Source organism: Mercurialis annua, linkage group LG7 (genome assembly GCF_937616625.2).
Source record: "Mercurialis annua linkage group LG7, ddMerAnnu1.2, whole genome shotgun sequence".
NCBI lineage: Eukaryota > Viridiplantae > Streptophyta > Magnoliopsida > Malpighiales > Euphorbiaceae > Mercurialis > Mercurialis annua.
In genome coordinates this window covers 6180851-6202506 of record NC_065576.1, presented here as the reverse complement: position 1 = coordinate 6202506, position 21656 = coordinate 6180851, and the positions used below count along the sequence as shown (strand labels likewise).

Genomic DNA, 21656 nt, shown 5'->3' with positions numbered 1-21656 from the left:
ATTTATTATTATTAATCACAGAAATGAATTTTAGTTGAGAACAGAATCTTGGAGGCATGGAAATCATGAAAGGGTATAGTAGTTTTAAACTTTAAATTCTTTTTAATTTTGTTTATCTTTATACAAAGGTTGACCATTTGAACCCCACTAATATTATCCTCTTTATTTCTAAATATTTCGTGTTATCGTATCAAACAAACAAGAAAAAGAATTGTTTTATTATTGTTGCCTCTTTAATTCTATCTCAGGAATTGGATACTACTATACAGTTCACATGGCAGTGGAAGACACATCAAGAGAATGATTCGCTCACCGGTTCGCTACCCATTAACGTACCAAATTTAACTATTACCTTTTAGAAAACTGACTTCTTTTAGTCCACATGTTCTAATTAATTGTCAAAAAAATCCAATTTAAAATATTTATTAAAGAAAGTATAAATTTATTTTTATATTATTTATTATATATTTATAATTATAATAAAAAATATAATAAAAAAACTAATAATAAAAGAGAATAAAATATCAATTAAAATGAAACATTCAAAATAAATATTAGTCAATAGAGTGTCAACAATAAAATGAAAAATAAATGATTTGCCCAACAACTATGAATAATTATTATGGTAGAACAATCATTTAAAAATAATAATAATCAAATAGGTCATCTAATTATCATTATAATGTACAAACTAAATTAAATTTTAAAAGTAAAAAATAAAAATATCAAGACTACTCATCATTAGAAGAAAGAAATTTTATATTTATAAAAATTTAACTATATCTTCCATAAATAAAATTATGATAGTTCATCCATCAAAATTTAACGAATTTATAAATATTCTACTATTTTCAAATAATAAAAAAATTATTCATATGAGAATAATCCCTCAGAAAATTCAAATTGAATAACAATGTCAATGTATGTAGTTCGTTTTAAGCGACGAATCAAAATTTAAAACCTATTTTGAATTTTAATTTATTTTAAATCTAACAAGATAAATTTATAGAGTTATTTAATTGTTTTTTAATATGTTCTTTTTTCGTAAAATTTGAAACTAAAATCTTTTATTAATAAAATTTTAGTGATTTCAAACTCTATATTAATTGCTTTTACATATATCAAATAATTAGTAGCCAACTTCCCACCCTATATTTAGACCTATTATTATTATTGATGATATTTTTCTTAGTTGCACTCATTCAAAGGTTGCTTTGTCTCAACTTAAAAGAGGGTTAGGGTTTACAGAAAAAAAAAAAGTAAATGGGAAAATGATAATTGGATCGGAGAGAGGCATTATTTGGGGATATTATTAGTTCATAAGTTTTCTTTAAAACAAACCACATGATCTGTCTCCCACTCCATGCCTAATTGGTTTAACAATGGGAGAGAGATGGGCATGCATCATGTCACATTGCTTTACCCATATATCATCCCCTTTATTTCTTCGAATTTTGAAATAAATTACTCTTTTTAATTAATCAAAAGAGAGGGTGGAGGTGGATAGGTTTTCAGCCGGTTAACAGAAAACCGGCTAGTGGTGCGATCTAATAACATAAAAAAATTAAAAAATTATGCCAGTTAAATTGGTCTAGATAAAATTGGAAAAACTGGATCGATGTAAGGTTGAATCACCGGTTAAACAAGTTGAATCATAAATAGAGAATTATCATCAAATGAATCTTTATTTTTTTATTATTTTATTCAACCGGAAACTAGTTAAACTGAAAAATAATAGTTTCATTGATTTGACTATTGGTTTAATTATTAAAATGCTGATCTTTGAGGTTGAATGTCGGCCATTTTAATGATAAAACTATCAAAATTTTCAAACTAATCGAATTTTTTAAAATAATAATTTCTGGAGCTGAATGTCGGCCAATATAATAATTCATTTCAAAATATTTTAGACAATTGATACTCTAGACGTTTTGATTATCAATTTTTTCAAAAAATTGAATCCAAGTAAGTAATTATAGTTTTTAATTTGCAAACTAGAAACTAATTAAATTAATTTTCTTTTACAATATTGATTTAATGCAATTTTGATAGATCTATTTAAACCCACAATTGATAACTTTATTCCTGCTTATTATAAATGCGAGTGGGCTTATTTTTGGCTTCTTGAATTTCTTGATTTATTGTGCAAGAAAATAAAAAAAATATAATATAATTAGAAGGAAAAAAAAAAGTAGGTAGATGACACAAATAGAGTTACAGAATTGAGAGAGTTAATAATGGTGGCAGAATATGATTCATCAACAAGAATCCGGATCTTTGCTTAACTAGAAAGTTGATGTGGTGTGTGATTGGGACCCACTTTGCTACGTATACATTTTACAAGCACTTTCAATAATGCTTTGTCGGCTATGCTGATGAGAAGTTAGGTCACCCACAAAGCATGATAACCCTAAACTAATTCATATTACCACATTTAATAGATTTAATAATTTATCAACAGTACTGTTAGAGGTGGTAAGCAGTTTGATATCGTTTAAGTAAGGTTTTGAGTTCAAATTTTGTGAATGTAAAAATTTCCGCTAACAGACTCCTCCATCACACCAGATGCGGTCAGATTCGAATTAGTCAAGGCGAAACTCTGCAAACCTGATGAACAATAACAAAAATAGATTTAAGAATTTAATATTATCATGCCTCACTATCAAGTAGTATTAACTTAACTTTATTTGTATATGTAATTAAGATAACCATTTTCAAAAAGAGAAAAAAGTGGTAATTTTTTCATGAAACTGTCTAAATGATTGAGTTTAACATGGCAGTAGAGAATTTGTTGTGTACCGCAACCGATGCACATAAAACTACCCTTCAATCAGTATCTTCTTTCCAAAAAATCAAAGTGTTTTTGGAAAACAAAAATGCCCTTATAACAATTAAAAAATTTAGTTTAAATTGCTCGTAAGTGTTTAAATTTTATTGCAGTTGGACCTAAATAAAAGTATTAATTTTTTTTTGATAATTAAGTATTAAATATTTAGATGACTTGGACCAATTTAATATTAATTTACTATGGTTAAATCTAATAGAAATATTTGATGGTTAATTAAAAATGTACTATAGTTTAAACAATTTAAACAAAAAAAATGAACATAAATTTAGTAAAACAAAATGCAAACCCTTGCTTTATTACATTAACATTCCAATTATTAACAAAACTATATAATAAATTCCATTAGACAAAAAATTTAATTATTAATAAAAGATATGAAGAGAGTGATTATAGGTTAATTATAGGGCAGCCATATATATAAATGAAAAAGGTGCGGCGGACCATATCGCACAAGAATATAGTTAATGGCGGCATTTAAGAAATTGATAGTTCGATCAGATTCATACCAGCACAATGCTGCTAAGCAGCCCTAAGAATTAATGGAATGTGTTAGGCTTCTATGCAATATAAAGGATAAATGATTAAAAAAGACTAAATAATTTTATCTATATCGTTCCAAAATATAAATTTTTATTTTAATAATGTTCAACTATATAATTTTGCTGATATGACGTTTACGTGGCACTGATATATAGCAAAATCGCCTATTGGACATAATTGAAATAACTGCATTTCATAATAAATTGAATAAATTAAAAAACTGAATATTTATGAGGCTTTTATAAAAAAATTAACCTTTTAAAAATGACAGGGTTCACAGATACATATATATATATTAATAAAATGATAATTATAAATATACTATATAAAGAAGGATACAAAAATTACATTCTTACATGGTGATCGTAAGCGCGAAATTTTAAAATAATTATTATAATGAAAAATTTTGGTTTTTCTCCTCTAACTTATATACATTTTTATTAGGCCTAAAACCTTAAAACATTCAATCTTATAACTCATTTTCGATCCTACCATAATGTTGGAAATTTGTCAATTTTATCCTATTTTGCATTTTATCGTTTCAGTTATACCCTAATTTTTAAATTTTTGTCAATTTTTTTACTTAAACGATGAAATCATTCAATCAACCATATTTAAAGATAAAATTAAATTCATTGCCACTTAAAAAAGTACAAATAAAGTTTTTATTTTTAGAAATGATCTAAAACCCATAATCAAATTAAAATTAATTCTTAATTTTTAATTAATTTAAGTAAATCTAAATAAATTTTAAACATTTACAATAAATATATGTTATACATGGAGAACGTTTTTAATTTTTTTTTTCAAATAAAAAAACGTCAATTTAATATTTCAGTGTATAATTGAAACGATAAAATGCAAAATAGAATAAATACAAGTTTCAACGTCGGGATGAGATCGAAAGGGGCTATAAGTAGGAGTTTTTTTAAGGTATTGGACCTTTTTATTATGTTAGATATAATTAGAAAGATTTCATATTTAATAATCAAATCATTTAGACATATCATATTTTTTTTATAATAAATTAATTTTTAATTAGGTTGTAATACAGAAAAGAAATAGAATTGCGGCTCAACTAAAAACCCTTAAATTATATAAATATATATATATATATATATATGTCTAACAGTTAGTTAACCTTCAATTAAATTTATTATTATAAAAAAAGTCAAATAATCAAAAAAGATCAAATTTTTAATAAAAAATTTATAAATTTTAAATATTTTAATTTTATCCAATTTGTTCCAAAATACATAATTTCGTTTCAATTATATATTCAGTTACTCCCAATCTTATTATCATGGAATATCTGTATACCAAAATAGGCCAATATTATGGACTCAAGATAGACATTGACTTGGACACAATTGATTGGAATATAAATGGTTTATATATAAAAAAGAAATATCACTAATATTCAAATAAATAAACAAATATTTATATTTATAATTTACTTATTTATTGGTTCATATTTACAACAAGTTAACGAATATTTATAATAATTTTTTTTAGTTATTATCTAATATTTTATCATTAATTTTTTTATATAGACAATATATTACTGGTGTATTATATGAATGACATAACGTAATAGTTAGGTGCTATAATTTTTTACATTTATAAATTAATCGAGATCAATATATTATATATCTCCTCCAGCTTCGTAGCTTTTTCAAGATATCACTGAATAATTGCATGCATCATCCAACTAAACCTAACCTTTTTTCAATTATTATATTAAATCTTTTCCATATCTCATCCACATACCAAAGCCAACATTTAATCATATGTTAAGAGAAAAGGAAAATAAACTCAATAGGTGGCTCTCTTATCATAACCATTTATATTTTTATGACATTTTGAATAATATTAAAAGAATTAATGAAATTAAATAATTTCTATTTATAAAAAGACTATCCGATATTTAAGAATGATGGTTCTCTCCCACCCTTTCAACCCTAACTCTAACTCTAGTCAAATTCCTTCCTTTCGTAACCATGGTCGTAACCTGCCAAATCTATCCCGTTCTCAACCTTCAGAATCTTCTTTGGCGGTGATTTACTTTGAAAATTTCCCGCAGTTTTGGAAATTCTCATATCTTCAAAGGGATTTTGCTCAATATGGGATTTATAGAAAATTGTCAATTGCTCGTCGTTTGAGTCGAGCTAGCAGGAGATTTGGTTATCTGAATATTGAGGATTCGAGGCATCTAACAGAGGTTTTGAGATTGATGAATACGGTTTGTATTGGGTCCTATAATATTAGGGCTTTCAGAGCTAGATTTCCATTCAAGGTTGCTCCATTTTTAGTTCAAGCTACATATTCTGTCAAGTCTGTTGCCAGGATTTTGCCTCAAAAAACTATGACTATTCCTTCGATTAGGGATACAATATCTTACATGCAAGTGGTTAATCTCCATCCTATCCTAGTTACGCCTTTAATGATGGTGGAACACTCCTATGCTAAAAAATGTTTTATACACTTATCATCTAATGATTGACACACTGTATTCAAATTTAAAAGTTAAATTTGAATAATTTTTGATAATTAAGGAAAGGGCGGCGCTTGTCGGAGAAATTGATCCCACAACCTATGCTGACCAGCGCATATAACATTTGAATTATATAGCTCATTGGTAACTTAAAATATTTTATTATACACAGTGATAAAAAAATTAATAACACGTGTCAAGTAGTAAAAACGAAGCATGCGACGTAGACATAAGAGAGGCCCTACCAATAATTTGCGGATGGGGGGCATTTGAGTCCATGTGGATTGAATGATTGTGGAGCGTAGAAATTACCGATGATGACGAACCGAACTTTGGAGATAAAATAATCTTTTTCGTTCCTTAATTTCCTCCTTTTTTTCAACCTCTGTTGATGGTGCGGCTTGCTGTTTTTTTCAATATTTTCATAGTTGGCCTTAACATTCACCTGGTAAAAATAGAGTGTCAAGGATTAAAAGTTTGATCAGGATAGAGCCGGGACAATACTGGAATTTAATCAGAAGTTAAAAATAAAAATATATTAATAATTTTTTATATAATTTTATAAAAAGAAATAAGTTTTTTACATAGTAAGAATAATGGAAATAGAATTATTTAATATATAAATTATTAAAATAATAAATTAAAAAATAGACATTTTATCAAAAGAGCTCACTCTAAAAAGTCAAATAACCTCTATGAAATTATATATATTTCTATTTAATTAAATAATTTGATCAAAAATAGAAAGTATATGTTTTATAATTAGTTTTATTATTCAATCATTAAATTTTAAATGACTAAATATTTTAGTTTTTTTTTTTGAGTTTAAAGTGAACAATTAAACTAAAGTAAATAATAAAAAAACTAAAACTCATTGAATTTGGACCGAATTTTCCAGGTTAAATGGATTTCCAAATGGTTAAGCGGTTTTAAACGATTTATCAAAAAGATGGGTTTAAGGGTAATACCGGATAGGCCAAGGTATCGATTTTCAGGTTTTTTGGTTGAACCGGCTGGGCCAGGCCAGTTCTGAGAACGACACTTTTTTTGTTTAATGTTTTATGCATATATGTAAGTATTTATGTAATTAAACCAAAAATAAATAAATAAATAAAAAAAAAGCACCGACTGAATAAATAAAGAAAATGGCTTTATGAAATAGCTTGTCCCACTAGAATTCTCTCCACAACTCTGTATCTCTGATGATGGATGCAGTTTTCATAATAACATTAATAACAAATCATCATTGCTTGCGTTTAAAATTAGTGAAACTGGAGAGTTCACTGGGAGGTATGTAAAAATTAAATCAAATTTAATAATCGAATTTAATTGATATATTGGATTTAGTTAATTTGGTATTATAATTTTTATATTTGATTAAATTTATAAATAAAATTTTCTGGTTTTTTTAATACAAACCCAATCAAAATAATCACAAGGAATTTTAAAGATCAAGCGAGGGATGATGCAAGGGACCTACGATTAAGGACACTTGTAATTGGGTTATGGAGATGGTAAGGTGCTCTAGAAATTGATATGGGGAGTGGTTGGGGCAAAACAAGAGAGCCCATTACAGTTGAAAGATTGCCTGCTTCATTGTGGCACAAAGTTAGGGCACTAGGGACCCATTTTATCATTCATGTAATTTTAAGGGTTGATTATTGTTATTTTATGAATTTAAATTTATACCATTTATCCACCATGTATTGGCTCAATTGGTTACAAATGTGAACAGTAAATTTGGAACTTAAATAATCTAGGTTCGAATCCCATCTCCACAAAATGGGACTTAATTGGAAAAATATAGTGATGAGTCGTTATAAGGCTCTTATTAAGTAGGAGGTCCGCACAATGAGATGCCGAGTCTAGCTTTCCCAAAAATTTATCTAGATGATCGGGTTCGCCCCTAAAAAAATGGTCGGACTTTGTTAGGGGTTCTCTCGTCACAAAAAAAATACCACTTTTCACTAATTATATAAAAAATGCATAATTGTGCTTATAAATTGATTTTTAAGATAAAATGCATACTTGTACTCATAAACTTTAACTTTTAGAACTCTTACACACCTCAAACTTACATCAAACTTTAATCTTTATTACATTTAAACACATTTAAAATAAAGATTCATCATCAACAAATAATATATTAAATAGTATAAATATTGGGCAACATTCTATTAGATCGTGGAATTATTTTTTCCCACAAACGCTCTTCCCTTCCTAACTGATGGAGCATGCCTTCTCAACTGGTGCAAACCTGTAAAATAACGTTAGACTGCTGATCGAACGGCGATTGTCCGATAAACACTTCGATGCTTGAATCAGTATATTAATCACAATTCAATTTTGCACAGGCATACCTCAAGTTATTTCATATTGAATATGGAGTAGATTTATTTATGCCGGGCCGCAAAGCTTTGTAATTTTTTTATATAAATTCAAGCCCGGCTCGGGCTTTATATTGCCTACTCAAACTTGGCCCTAACATTATATTTTTACGGGCTCGGGCGGTCTTGAGCGGGCTTACATGGAAAGTTTATAAAAATAAAAATCCAAAACTGCCCATAAAATAGCGGGTCTTTTTCGAGGTTGGACTCGGACTGAGCTTGTGAGAAAAATCATTGTCCAGACCCGGCACTAAAGACCGGGCTTCGGCAAGCCTGGGCAGATATGCAAACCTATGATCAAGTCTATCATGGAGCTTGTAGGGTACAAATAGGATAGAGATTCCTACTTAGCATATGAGTCCAAATAGGAAAGTGAGCCTTGTTTAGCATGTGAGTCCATTTAGAAATAAGTCTACTAAATAGAATTATATTTTATGAATAGGAATATGATTCTGAATATAAATATCTATTGTTTTTCTAGAGAATATAAATCTTCTAAAATCTCATTTATCATTGATATTGTAATTGAATTATATTTATATTTTAGATCTTCGAATATTCGTATTCGGACCTTCGGTCTCTTTCTTATTTAGGCGAATCTGTATAGATTTTTTTTTAAGTGGATGAGATTAGTAGGACTGAGTCTTTCTTACTTTGAAGTTGGTTTTCAAAATTATCATTTTTCGCCGAGTTCCGAGGTCCGCCTCGGTGGGCGAATTCCAAAAAATTCGGTTCATAATATTGCTATGTGGAATTGGATGTCCATCACTAATTATAAAAATATAAAGATTCATTATTTTCGGATAAAAACTGTTTAAAATTCTAATTTTTTAATAAAAGATAAAATTAATAACAACTTATAATAAAAATATTAAAATAGAAATTTTATATTTTGTATTTCATACTTTCTTATTTTATGTAAAATGATTACTTTTAGTAATAAGATTACCGTATTGCTTAAACCTTAAATTTATAAAAACTATAAAAATTAACTAACATTTATTTTGAAAATAAATAAAAAAAATTATTTATTTTTTATTTCAAATACACTTTAAATTTTTAAAAGTGATCAACTGTGCTTCTTATAAATCAGAACATTAACACAGTTTGAAAAGAGAAAAATACTTACATAATTTAAAATCTTTAATAATGTCTTGGAGATAAAAAAAAATAGTTATTTTTTTTCTTACATGCTAAATGGAGTAAGTGCTAAAATTATGGCTACCAAAATTGATTTTACATTTTTAAAAGAATTATGGGATAAGGAATATATGACCTATGTCTATGAATTCAAATTATTCTGATAATAAAAATTCTTAATTAAAATTCTCCGAATCAAAGGACTAAGGTTTTTGTTTAATCACTTATCAGCATAATATATATATGTCTATGGTCAAACCTCAATCATGCATGCACTTGCTTTTTCTATTTAATAATAATTGAATTTTACACGGAATATATAGATAACTAGTGTAAAACCCTCGCTTCGCTTCGGAATTGATTAAATTAAAGATAAAATATGAATTGAAACTCAGTAATTTAAATTATATAAATATTGACGGTTTAGAAAAAAATTATTATTTTAATATACAAATTATATGTTTGATTATATAAATCTTAATATTTTATCTGACATGATAGCATAAATTTTTTGAATAAAATATGGATAATATATTATACTATTAATTAAGCACTATATAATGGTATATCAGATAATTATAAGTTATATTAAATACGGCTATTTAGTTTTTCAAAAAATATATATCGAGACAAATAAATAAAAAATTGATAATTTTTTAGATTCAAATATAAATAATTTTTTTATGTAAGCATAACTTACTATATATATAAAATATTATAAAATATAAATATACAATAAATATACAACAGAATATATAATAGAATAAACATGCATTTTTAAATTTAATAGTAAAACTAATAAAAATATGTATAGTATATTTTAATGAACTTTTTTTAAAAAAAAATTGTTAATATTTTACTTTAAAAAATATTTTAATTTTTTTGTTGAAATTTATAATTTACTATTGTTATCATTAAAATTAATATTAAATTTATATTTTTTGTGAAAATGTGATTAGTTTTAGATTTGGACTAATGCAGGAAGTAATTAGGACTTAAAGGATTGTATTTTTATTATATTTCACATATATAGATAAAATTATTATTTTAAAAATAGATTATAAAAAGAAGAGTGGACCCCATCTGTGTGCATAAATATGCAACTCGAATGTTTTTTTTGTAATTAAATTACAAAAATTGGCTTTTGATATTTAGTAATAGTTGGTGTTTTGGTAATAAAGTAAGGAAGTGTTGGGCATTAAATAGAGAACTATAAGGAAGATACAAAAATGGACACCAGAATTATTCTGTCTATAGTGGTTAGTTTGTTATTATTTCAAAAGCCTTGGTTTTTTAGTAAAGTGAACCCTTAATGAACAGTGTTTTGGGTTCATCTTTATACTAGTTATATAGATTTGTAAGAGAGATTTATGCTTTATACTTGTATACCATCCTCAACTAGAGGGATACTCTTTTATTATTTCTTGAGCAAATTACTATGAAGCCCCTCACATTTGATATAATTCACACTTTAATCCCTTTTATTTGAAAACTAAATTATGTGGCCCCTCACTTTTGTTTGCGTCAACATTTTAGTCTCTCCATCCATTTTTAGTGTTAGTCAACGAAGTTAAAAGACTTATGGATAAATTAATTATCAAACATGAGGGACGAAATCGTTGACAAAAATAAAAATGAGGGGTGAAATCGTTGACAAAAACAAAAGTGGGGGACCATATAGTTTCGTTGACTTCGTTAACTAACATTCAAAATGGACTGAAGGACTAAATCGTTGACAAAAACTGAGGGGCTATAAAGTTCAAATTTCAAACAAGAGGGACTAAACTGTAAATTATGTCAAATATGAGGGGTGTCATAGTAATTTGCTCTTATTTCTTTTTTTTTTCATTTTCTTTTGGCTCTTAGGAAAAAAAAATAGTACATTCAAATAGAATAATGAACATTATTTTGTTAACTTTGAAGGATTAATATTCTTTGGTGATTAATAATATATTCCCATAATCATATGTAGCTTTTCATATTCTTTGTTCTATTGGTGTCCTAATGGAAATGCTCAATCTTGGACAAAAAAGCAAAGCTTTTGGACAAGGTCAATGACCTGCCTCATTAGATAAGTGGTCTCTAAGAACGACCGTACAAAAATTAAATTAAACAGAATAATCAAATTTAATACTTTAATTTGATTTTAAAAAATAATTAAAATTATGTTCAGTTTGAATCAGATGCATTTTTAGATTATAATTCTTTTTATGCTGATATAATTTTATTTGACTGGAATTTAAAGTGTTCAGTTGAATGAAAAACTAAAGAATGCAAACCAGTTTTTTTTCTTTTCAGAAGATTACCATTATTATAATAACAATAAATATTTCAATAATAAAAAAACGAAAAATACAATTTGATTAACTACTATATAAAAAAGATACATTCAAGAAATATAAGACAAAAAAATTAATTAAATAATGAAAATAGATATTGACAATTTTTAATCGTATTGGTGAAGTTTTTTTAATTATGAAATTCGGCGATCCGTCAATTTCATTTAATGATTATTTTAAATCACAAAATCAAATTTTTGAACGAGTCTGCTCGAGAGAATATCAAAAATATAATTTTCATGATAATAATTTAGATCTTCTCTTCATCAATGTATATATGAATAAAACAATATAAATTTATATATAATATATATTACAAAAACTAATTCTAGATTAGTAAAAAATGGTACACCATGGATGACAGTCGGTGGCAAAATTAATTTCTTTTTTGGTAAGCCCATCCGGTTTCTAAGGCTTCGTCCTGACTAATCCGAATCCGACCAGCGTCGCGCACCTGGCATGGTGGGTGAGTCTACCAGTGAAAATTTTCTGCATTCATAAGGATTCGAACCCGAGACCATACTTAAGCAAAATTAAATTTTTTTGATAAAGAGTTAAAAGAATAAAAAGGAGATGGCTGGATTTTTTATAAATGAAATAATCTATATGTAAAGAATCACCATTATGATGTATCAAGTCTGAATGAAAAATTCCCATCGGCAACTATTAATTTATTTATAAATCTTGTACAAACACAAATGGGATTTCATTATATAAATGAAAAATATTATTGTGGACCCTTCCAATTTGCAGTCTTGGTCATTTTCTTGTGAGTAATCAAAATTGGTGCATTTCATCCATTGGTCACAATTTAGCCCTATTACTGCGTATGCATGTGGACAATATACAAAATATCAACGCTTAAAGTTTACTACTCTCAAATAATTGTTTTAAATTATTGAAAAATGACATGCCTAAGTAATTATTTTGACAATCTTTAAAGAATCAATTCTCTGATTCTAGTTCTTTATGTAGTTTTTATTATTATCTATTGATCAAATTAAAATTATCATTTGAAAACCAAAAAGTTTAAGAGTCATAGATGCCTAAAATTGCTGATTTTTTAATTTATATTTATAAAAGCACAATTTGATTCCTCATATTTGGTTTGACTTTTAATTTAAACCTTAATAATTTTTTTATTATTTGCATCCTGGCATTAAAGAAAAAAAATTCAAATTCAATCATCTTTTAACATGTTTTTATTTTATCATAATTCATGTTGAAGTGAACAAACACGTGACATATTCGTGTTATTGACGAAAAATTTATTTTATACTTTTTAGGCTAAAAGTACAAAAAGATCGTTTAATTTATTCATAAAAGCCATTTAAATCCTTTTAGTTTTGTTTATTAGCCACAGTAGAACCTCTATGTTTTTAATTTTAAATGTTGTATGCTTATAAATACACACTTAAGTCAATAGGTTAAGTTATATGTTTTTCGAAATAGTAAATCACAAACATATTTCACGAGATAAAGAAAATCACATTAAATTGTAATTGTTTGGAGAATCAAAAGTGTTAGCACATTTTGAAAAAGTACGTTCATGAGGATATTTGTAGAGGACATATTCTTTTGAAGACGTTTTGATCCACAAAGTATACTAAAACCTCGAGTCAAGGTGTCACTAGAGGGGCCCGGAGGCGGGTAATTAGAGGCGGTTGTCCGAAGGGTGGTTGAAGGTGGCGGCCTGGACGGTCCCCGGAGGCGGGGCTGCCCGAAGGTGGTGGTGGCCGAAATTGATCGGTGATCGAATTAGGTCGCTTTGAGTTGGTTTGGGTTGGTTAGAATTTTTTGTAAATATGTAAGATTTTTATATATAAATATAATAAATAGGCTTATTTTATATTTTTGTAATGAAAAAATTACAAAAAAAATCAAAAAAAAAGAAAAATTACAAAAATACGTACTTTTTAAAAAGTTTACATTTCATACCTAAAAAGTTTATAAAAATACAAAATAAATTTTTACTTTTTACGTACTGTATCGACGATGTATTGATAATGTTTCAAACATGTATTTTTTTATAGTAATAAAAGTATATAAATTGTGTAGTTCTTTTATTTTTAAGTATAGTTAATTTTTTTTGACTAATCACGTTTTTTTATAAATTAAATAATTTTAAAAATAGTTTTGTAAATATTCCTTTTCTAAATTTGTTTGCTTTTAGAGTAGTTTTGTAAGAAGCCCCTTATACAATTACGAGAACAAAGAGTGATACATTTGGTAATTTTGGTTCGGCCCAATGTCAAGCTCAATGTGGTTGGAGAAATGGTTGAGACTTTTGAGTTTAGGCAGAAGCCCAATGGTCTGCCTCATTTTGTAATGGATAATCAGATCCTTTTATTTCCTTCTGTTTTTTTTTTTTAAATCAACTTAGACTTCATTCAATATCTAAATCAATTACATTTGTGAGAAATTTAAAAAAATAATATAACCACTCTTGATAACCTAAAATAAAACATACATTTTTAGCTAATATATGTACAGTCTGATTCACATATCACCTCACAAAAATAAAAACAACATTACTAAACAACTTAGCTAAATTTAAACAATCGTCAATTAAAAAATTTGAATTAAATTTTACTATTTCCTCCAAATTTTCATATCCTTAGTTGTTTTATGGTTTCTTTTTAATTTCTACATAGTTTATGTCTAGTTTTAGCCTTCTCTAGTTTATCTCTTGACCTTTTTTGGTCTAGTTCTAGTTCAAAAACTAGTTTGTGTCTTAGTTAGGTTAGATATAATCTAATCTTTAAAATTTGTATTTCTTCACCTACGGAGTTGAGATGCGAGTTTTGTGGTCAAGAGAGCTGGAACTGTGCAATCAAAGCTATCATCCTCGTCAAAGATCCCTTCAGACAATTGAGTCTCGGTGAACCGCCAGTTTTTTTATCCCTCGGTGGATCCTTATTTGAATTCACAATGAGTATGGTTCATTTGATACCTCTCAATTGTTTGTGTTACTGGGTTATAAAATTTTAGTGGTTCTTATCTCGTATTTTCTCCCTTTGGTGAGTGTATTGTACGTTTGACCTAGTATAAATGAAATCTTTCATTTTTGATAAAAAAAATTTATTATTATTTTTCATGTTTATTATTTTAAAAAATAAATGATACATTTGGTAATGTTTTTTGTTATATTGATAAAAATTATATGCATCATAGTCTTTATAAAGTAATATTTAATAATTAATTTTTTTTTATCACTGATCATCTTTTATATGTTAGATTTAATAAACGATAAAAATTAATATATTGACAATTTAATGTTTCATTAAAAATATTATTTCGACTTTTTAAATTTTTTATTCATAAGGTTGTATTTTCTTTTTGGCTTTGAAACATATTTTAGATTTTTGGATTTTTTTTGGATCTTGTTAGTCATTCTTTCTTGTATTTTTTTAAAAATTTAAAGCTCTTTATCATAAGGAATATAACCATCAAAGAATACACAACTGGTCTCTTTATTTTAAAAACAAACCAAAGAAATCAGTTTGTCTTTTCAAAATTCTTTATCTTTCAAAAATCCAACATATATTTTTATTTCTTCTCACTTCTCTCTCTACTTTTTTACTTTTCTGAATTTCAAACCTGTTATCTCTATATTTAAAATCCAATTGAACATAAATTTACTTTTTATTTTTTACTGTTAAAAATATTTTTTATTTATTTAAAAATATTATTCTAAAAAAATACTATTGGGTATACTCTTACATGTTTAGAATTAACATAAATATTATCCAATTTAAAAGGTAAATAAACCTCAACTTGCAAGTGGGCGTCGATCCAGTTGGCAACGCTCACATTGCATCTCTCTGAGGGTATGGGTTCGAACCACTCCTTGGACAGCTAGTAAGCTGATTAAAATAATACTAATACTAATATCTAACATCTAATGTAGTAATTCTACCTTCGGAAAAAAACCCCAACTTCTTTTTTTTTTCTTTATCACGATGAAAAACAAACATTAAACTTACAGATTGAAATTTCTCAAGTTCATTTTAAATTTAAGGAGATCATGTCACAATTAGATAAAAAAAATACTACAATTTTAATCAAATTAATCTACACCCGTCTATTTTATAATAAAAGGTGTAAATCGTGAATATGATCCCCAATAAACTTGATCGAATCCTAATCCCTAATTTAAACTTTAAAATCCGAAACAAACAAATTAAAACAAAATCAATCATTCGTCGATACATTATAGAAACCTACACTAGCAACCACCCGAACTTCACTCCTCCACCTTCATTTAATCAGAAAACAACACACAACTGAAACTCTACTAAAATGTCAACTCTCAGTCCAACCACTCTTCTTCTCATCATCACCATCATCACAGCATCATCACTATCCCTCGCATCACAACCGTCCTATTCTCCCATCTCCAGAAAACTTCCCCCGCGTTTTCCCCGCAAACTCTCACACCAGATTAAAACCCAGCAGCAGTTACAGTACCGATACGAAACACGATACTTTAACCAAAAACTCGATCATTTCAGCTTCTCAAACCTCCCGGAATTCTCCCAACGCTACCTCATTAACTCCGATCACTGGTCCGGTCCCGATCGACTCGGCCCGATCTTCCTCTACTGCGGCAATGAAGAAGATATCGTCTGGTTCGCTGAAAATACCGGATTTGTTTGGGAAATCGCTCCTCAGTTCGGCGCGATGGTCGTTTTTCCCGAGGTTTGTTAATTTTCCCGAGAAAATTAGATTTTCCCGAGAAAATTACTAATTACGGTTTTTTAACCTCCTTACAGCATAGGTACTATGGTGAGTCGATACCGTACGGGAGCAGAGAAGTAGCGTATAAGAATGCTAGTACATTAGCATACCTAACTGCGGAGCAAGCGTTGGCGGATTTTGCGGTACTGATAACTGACTTGAAGAGGAATCTAACGGCTGTGGATTGTCCTGTTGTGTTATTTGGCGGATCCTACGGTGGAAGTAAGTTTAATAAGATTCAAATTTTAGTAAGATAATTTTGTTTTTTAAACTTAATGCTCAATTGAAATTAGTTAGTTAGTAAGATATTGATTAGTGAGTGTTTTTTTTAATGAAAGTAATTATTATAATTATGATTGTAAACAGTGTTAGCTGCATGGATGAGACTAAAGTATCCACATATAGCAATTGGCGCGCTAGCTTCGTCTGCTCCGATGCTTCAGTTTGAAAATATTGTGCCGCATGAAATATTTTATGATATCGCTTCTAATGATTTTAAGGTCAGTTATAATTTTGTTGCACATTTCTTGTTTAATTAGGCAAGTCTTAATTATCCTACTGGTTAGCTAAATGTGTTATATATTATGCCTGCAGCGTGAGAGTGATAGCTGCTTTAATACTATAAAAGATTCATGGGATGCAATTGCATCTGAGGGTTTGAAAGAGAATGGATTAGTTGCACTTAGCAAAACTTTTCACATGTGCAGGTAAGAAGGTAAAAAGAATTGTTTGGTTATTTTGCATTAGTTTAGTTATGTTGAGATGATCGATGTTTGAAGATTATATCTTTGACAGGGTTTTGAATAGCACAGATGAGCTTGCAGACTGGTTGGATTCTGCTTATAGTTACTTGGCGATGGTGGATTACCCTTATCCTGCTGGATTTTTGATGCCTCTTCCTGGACATCCCATAAGAGAGGTCACTTTCGGTTTTCTTTTTGCAATTTTGAAACTATATCAATCGATGCCATTCATTCATGTACTCGTAAGACATAGGTAATTCTTCTAGCTACATTAGATCAAGGGAATAGAATCTGTTGCAAGTGAAATTTTAGGAGCTAGAGTAATATGAATTTATTCTGGGATGGAAGAACCTACATTCTTCTTGATTTTGAAGTCATATTAGGTGTCAGGAATTGGTATTCTGGCATTGAAATGTTGCTCTTAGTTTATTTCTTTTATTTTAAGTTCCTCAGTTTTGTATTTTGTTTTAAGATCCTCCTAGCATGAGATTTGGGGTTAATGTTGCTATTGTCTTTTTTATGCTTATTTATATCTCAAAAATTCCCTTGTGGGCTTGTCTGTTTTACTTATTACGAGCTATTGTTTTTCATATGAGTTTGTAATATCATATGTATATTTGTTTTGGGTAGGTTTGCAGAAGGATTGATGGATGTCCTGATGGTACTAACAATCTAGAGCGTGTTTTTGAAGGAGTAAGCGTCTATTATAATTATACCGGCAATGTCGACTGCTTTGAACTGGATGATGATCCTCATGGTTTGAGTGGTTGGAACTGGCAGGTATAGAGATACTTGGGCTGTTCCTTTTTTCTTATTTTATTCTGTGCTGTTTCTCATCTCATTTTTATCTACAATTTTTGATAAGCGCAATTGATTTGCAATCCTTATCTGTTTTACTCTCTTCTGTTCTCAATTTTACAGGCTTGTACAGAAATGGTGATGCCAATGGCCAGCAGCAAGAATGAAAGCATGTTCCGAACATATGAATTTAATTACACCTCTTTCGAAGAAGAATGTTGGGAGGAATTCAGGGTTGTTCCTAGGCCCAGATGGATAACAACAGAATTTGGCGGACTTGTAAGAGAAATGAATAGCTTTATTTCTTTTTATAACATTACATCGTTTGGTCATGTTAATTTTGAAGTCTTCTTTGCATATGCATTTTATGCAAGTCTACTCACAGATTTCCCTTGCATTATCCATTCTATGCTTTGGTTCTTATGTTTTCTGATTTATTGAGCAGGACATCAAGACCGCCTTACAAAATTTTGCTAGTAACATCATTTTCTCTAACGGTCTACTGGATCCTTGGAGCGGTGGCGGGTAAATATATGTAATTTGTTTTCTGTTCTCTTTATATATATAAGAGTAAGTTGTGATGATTGGTGGTGTTGTTTCGTGCAGTGTTTTGCAGAATATATCTGAAACTGTTGTTGCCCTTGTTACTAAGGAAGGTAATAATTTAATTCAATCCTTTGTGCATTAGAGAAATCCTTTCCTTCATTGCTGAAAATTTCTGGGAGTTGTTTCATGAACAAACCTTTCATAATTTAAGTGTAAACAATGGTCCTCAACATTTCCATCTTACCATATTAGTCTATGAGCTATGATCTGCGAGACTGAAAGATATCCAAATCGCCGTGTGGCTCTTGTCTCCTCCCTGCTTGAGCCTGGTGAAGATATAGATAACTTTGACAACTTCCGAAGAAAAAATATTTTCCAATGATAATAACATCAAGAATACAAGATGATTATGTACAGGTCTGATTACTAAATCAGAAAGGTAGAAATTAGGTTTCTCTTCTTAATAGGATAAATTAGTTCCCTACAAATCAGGAATATATATACTAACAAATCTTAAATTTTTTTATAACTGTACACAGTTGACTTATTAACAAATCGGAAAATTTCCCACAGGCTTGTCATTAATTTTATTGAAAAACATGAATTATTTGGTCTAACTGCCAACAGTCAGCTTGCCAGTTGCAATAGAATTTGGAACCTAAGTTTATTACATTTGTTTAGTTCTCTAGTCATTTGATGATACTCACGGCTATTCAATGTGCTTGCAAAGTGTTCTGGAGCTTAAGTGCAAGGTTAAATCAGTGGTGTATGTTTTAATTTTCGGTTAAATTTATGCGACATTTAAGCTTGGGTTAGGAATGAGTTAAAATGATAAAATGGAATAATTTTAAAATAATAAATTAAACGATGATTTACGAATAAGTAATTGGTTTTTGAACTTTAGTGACTATCATAAATAATTAGGAGTGTAAGAAGATGGTAGACATCCAATTAATTATTTGCCATTTCATGTTTTGCTTGTTGGATTATCATGGAATTAAGGAAAATTGAAATCAGAGCATAATCTAAAAACTTTCTGACTGTGTTTTGTCCTCCCGAGCTGCAACAGTCAAAATTGCATACTCCTACACATAGCACCAATCCTTGAAATTCATTAATGTTATTGTACCAATCCAGTTTATTTTTTGAGTTTTCCGGTGGTCCTTGACTACTTGTCTAAGTTGAACATAAACTTCTTCAGTCTTATGTTTCAGCGTTGAAGCTTCAGAAAAATATTTATGAAAACCCGAAACTCTATAATTATAATATATTCTTGTAAAAAAATATTATTTGCCATTTTCAGTTGGGATGTTTTCCGTTTCCGGGCTAAATAGTTTCTTGTAGCTTACGGGAGTTTATTCCAAGGCTGAAACCAATTTGCTTTGATTTGTCATAAGTCATTACGTTTATGGGACTTAGTCAGCGTGCTACTCAGCTACTGGCACATGCAATTTCATATGATGCCTGAGTTGCTATGATCTTTTAATGGGTACCGTAACTAGATATTAGATAATAGTTGATGCTTAATTGAGTTGATCCCAATTGGAATATGGGATCATATCATTGCAGCTAAAGCATGGTGAACATGCTATGATATGCTTAGCTAACCTGTGTTTTGACCATCAGGGGCTCATCACATCGACTTGCGTCCTTCGACACCTGAGGATCCTGATTGGCTGGTAGAGCTAAGGGCAACTGAGGTGAAGCTGATCGAAGGATGGATAAATGATCACAATCAGAGAAAGAGAACAGCTTTTTACTCGTAGAGTTTAAAGACTGCTCTGCTTGATCATTGCTTCTAGGTATCTCCAACATTTTTTTCTCTCTGATCTACTCTGGAATAATCCAATGAAATGTCTAACATTAGTGTCGCAGGTATTACACATGGCTGTAAATTATTCTGTTTTTCGGCTGCCAGAACTTTGGAATCACCTGCTGTTAATTTATCTGCAGGAAAGGGATTCATGCCGCAACGGATATTACATAATAATTAATAACGATTAGAGACTGGAATTACCTGCCGTTAATTTAACTGAAATAAACTGTTCATATTTCGAGTCAAACTCCTACTGAATCCTGATATCTGTCCATGGCTTACTCACTATATTGTGGGAGTGTCATATAGTAGAAGTATCGTAGTTTAATATTTTTTTCTTTTGGATCTTTTGCTTGCTTTGTACTAACTTGTAAGAATAGACAAAAATAAGGGTCTCAGATTTTATTCTAATTTTTTATTGTACTTATCAATAATTAATGGCCTAATCACTCAAAAACCCCTCACCTTTAAACTTTTTTTCAATTCCACCCCGACGTTGAAAATTTGTCAATTTTACCCATTTTTGAATTTTCCGTTTTCAATTGTACCCCAATATTTTAATTTTTGTTAATTTTTTTACTTAAATGATGAAATCATTCAATTAATTAAGTCTAAACATGAAATTAAATTCTTTTTTATTTAAAAAAGTACAAATAAGTCCTTTATTTTTAAAAACTAACTAAAAACCATAATCAAATTAACACTAATTTAAATTCTTAATTAATTTAACTAAATTTAAATAAATTTTAAAAATATACAATTAATATATGTGAGACATGGAGAATGTTTTAAACAAATTTCCAAACGCAAAAGACGTTAATTTAATTTTTCAGGGTACAATTGAAACACAAAAATTCAAAATAGGGTAAAATTGATAAAATTTCAACGTCAAGGTATGATTGAAAACGAGCTAAAAGGTCGGGGTTTTTTAAGACATTAGGCCTTAATTAATAGTTTGTGTAACACACCTGATGATTTCAAAAAAATTATACAACGAGATCTGTACAATACATTTAATATAGTTCAAATTACAAAAAAATATATAATTATTTCATTATGTAATATTATTACAGTACAGTTTTATTATAATTACTGTCTATACATTCTCATATTTTTAAAATACTATCTAATTGTATTATTATTAACAAATTATTAAATGGATTTATTTGTTTCTAAATAAAAACTTACAAAATTATCAAAATAAAATAAATCAAAAACTAATAAATTTATTAGTAAATTGTAATAAATTAATTTATATATGAATG

At 28.5% G+C, this 21656-nt stretch overlaps 1 protein-coding gene across 3 annotated transcripts; it reads left to right on the top strand.

Moving 5' to 3' along the window:
- Positions 1–15978: 15978 nt before the first annotated feature.
- Positions 15979–20802, top strand: LOC126656479 (uncharacterized). 3 transcript variants are annotated; one of them, XR_007633244.2, is made up of 11 exons: positions 15979–16449; positions 16524–16710; positions 16855–16988; positions 17083–17195; positions 17284–17407; positions 17862–18011; positions 18153–18308; positions 18475–18554; positions 18636–18685; positions 20202–20450; positions 20529–20802. XR_007633244.2 is itself a non-coding variant. In XM_050351058.2 (11 exons), exons 1-10 carry the CDS (start codon positions 16051–16053, stop codon positions 20339–20341), a joined length of 1533 nt encoding a protein of 510 aa, XP_050207015.1. In that variant the 5' UTR covers positions 15979–16050; the 3' UTR covers positions 20342–20377; positions 20529–20802. The 3 variants fall into 3 exon arrangements, 2 of the variants coding, with proteins under 2 accessions (XP_050207015.1, XP_050207014.1); XM_050351058.2 differs by having other exon boundaries at positions 20202–20377; XM_050351057.2 differs by having other exon boundaries at positions 20202–20377; positions 20451–20802.
- The last annotated feature ends 854 nt before the right edge of the window (positions 20803–21656 follow it).

What these genes read in the sequence shown, in the direction of transcription:
- LOC126656479 (XM_050351058.2), top strand. Translation starts at nt 16,051, where the DNA reads ATGTCAACTCTCAGTCCAACCACTCTTCTTCTCATCATCACCATCATC. An exon ending in TGGCGGATCCTACGGTGGAA is followed by an intron (nt 16,711 to 16,854) that starts GTAAGTTTAATA and finishes GATTGTAAACAG; the next exon opens with TGTTAGCTGCATGGATGAGA. An exon ending in TGCCCTTGTTACTAAGGAAG is followed by an intron (nt 18,686 to 20,201) that starts GTAATAATTTAA and finishes TTTGACCATCAG; the next exon opens with GGGCTCATCACATCGACTTG.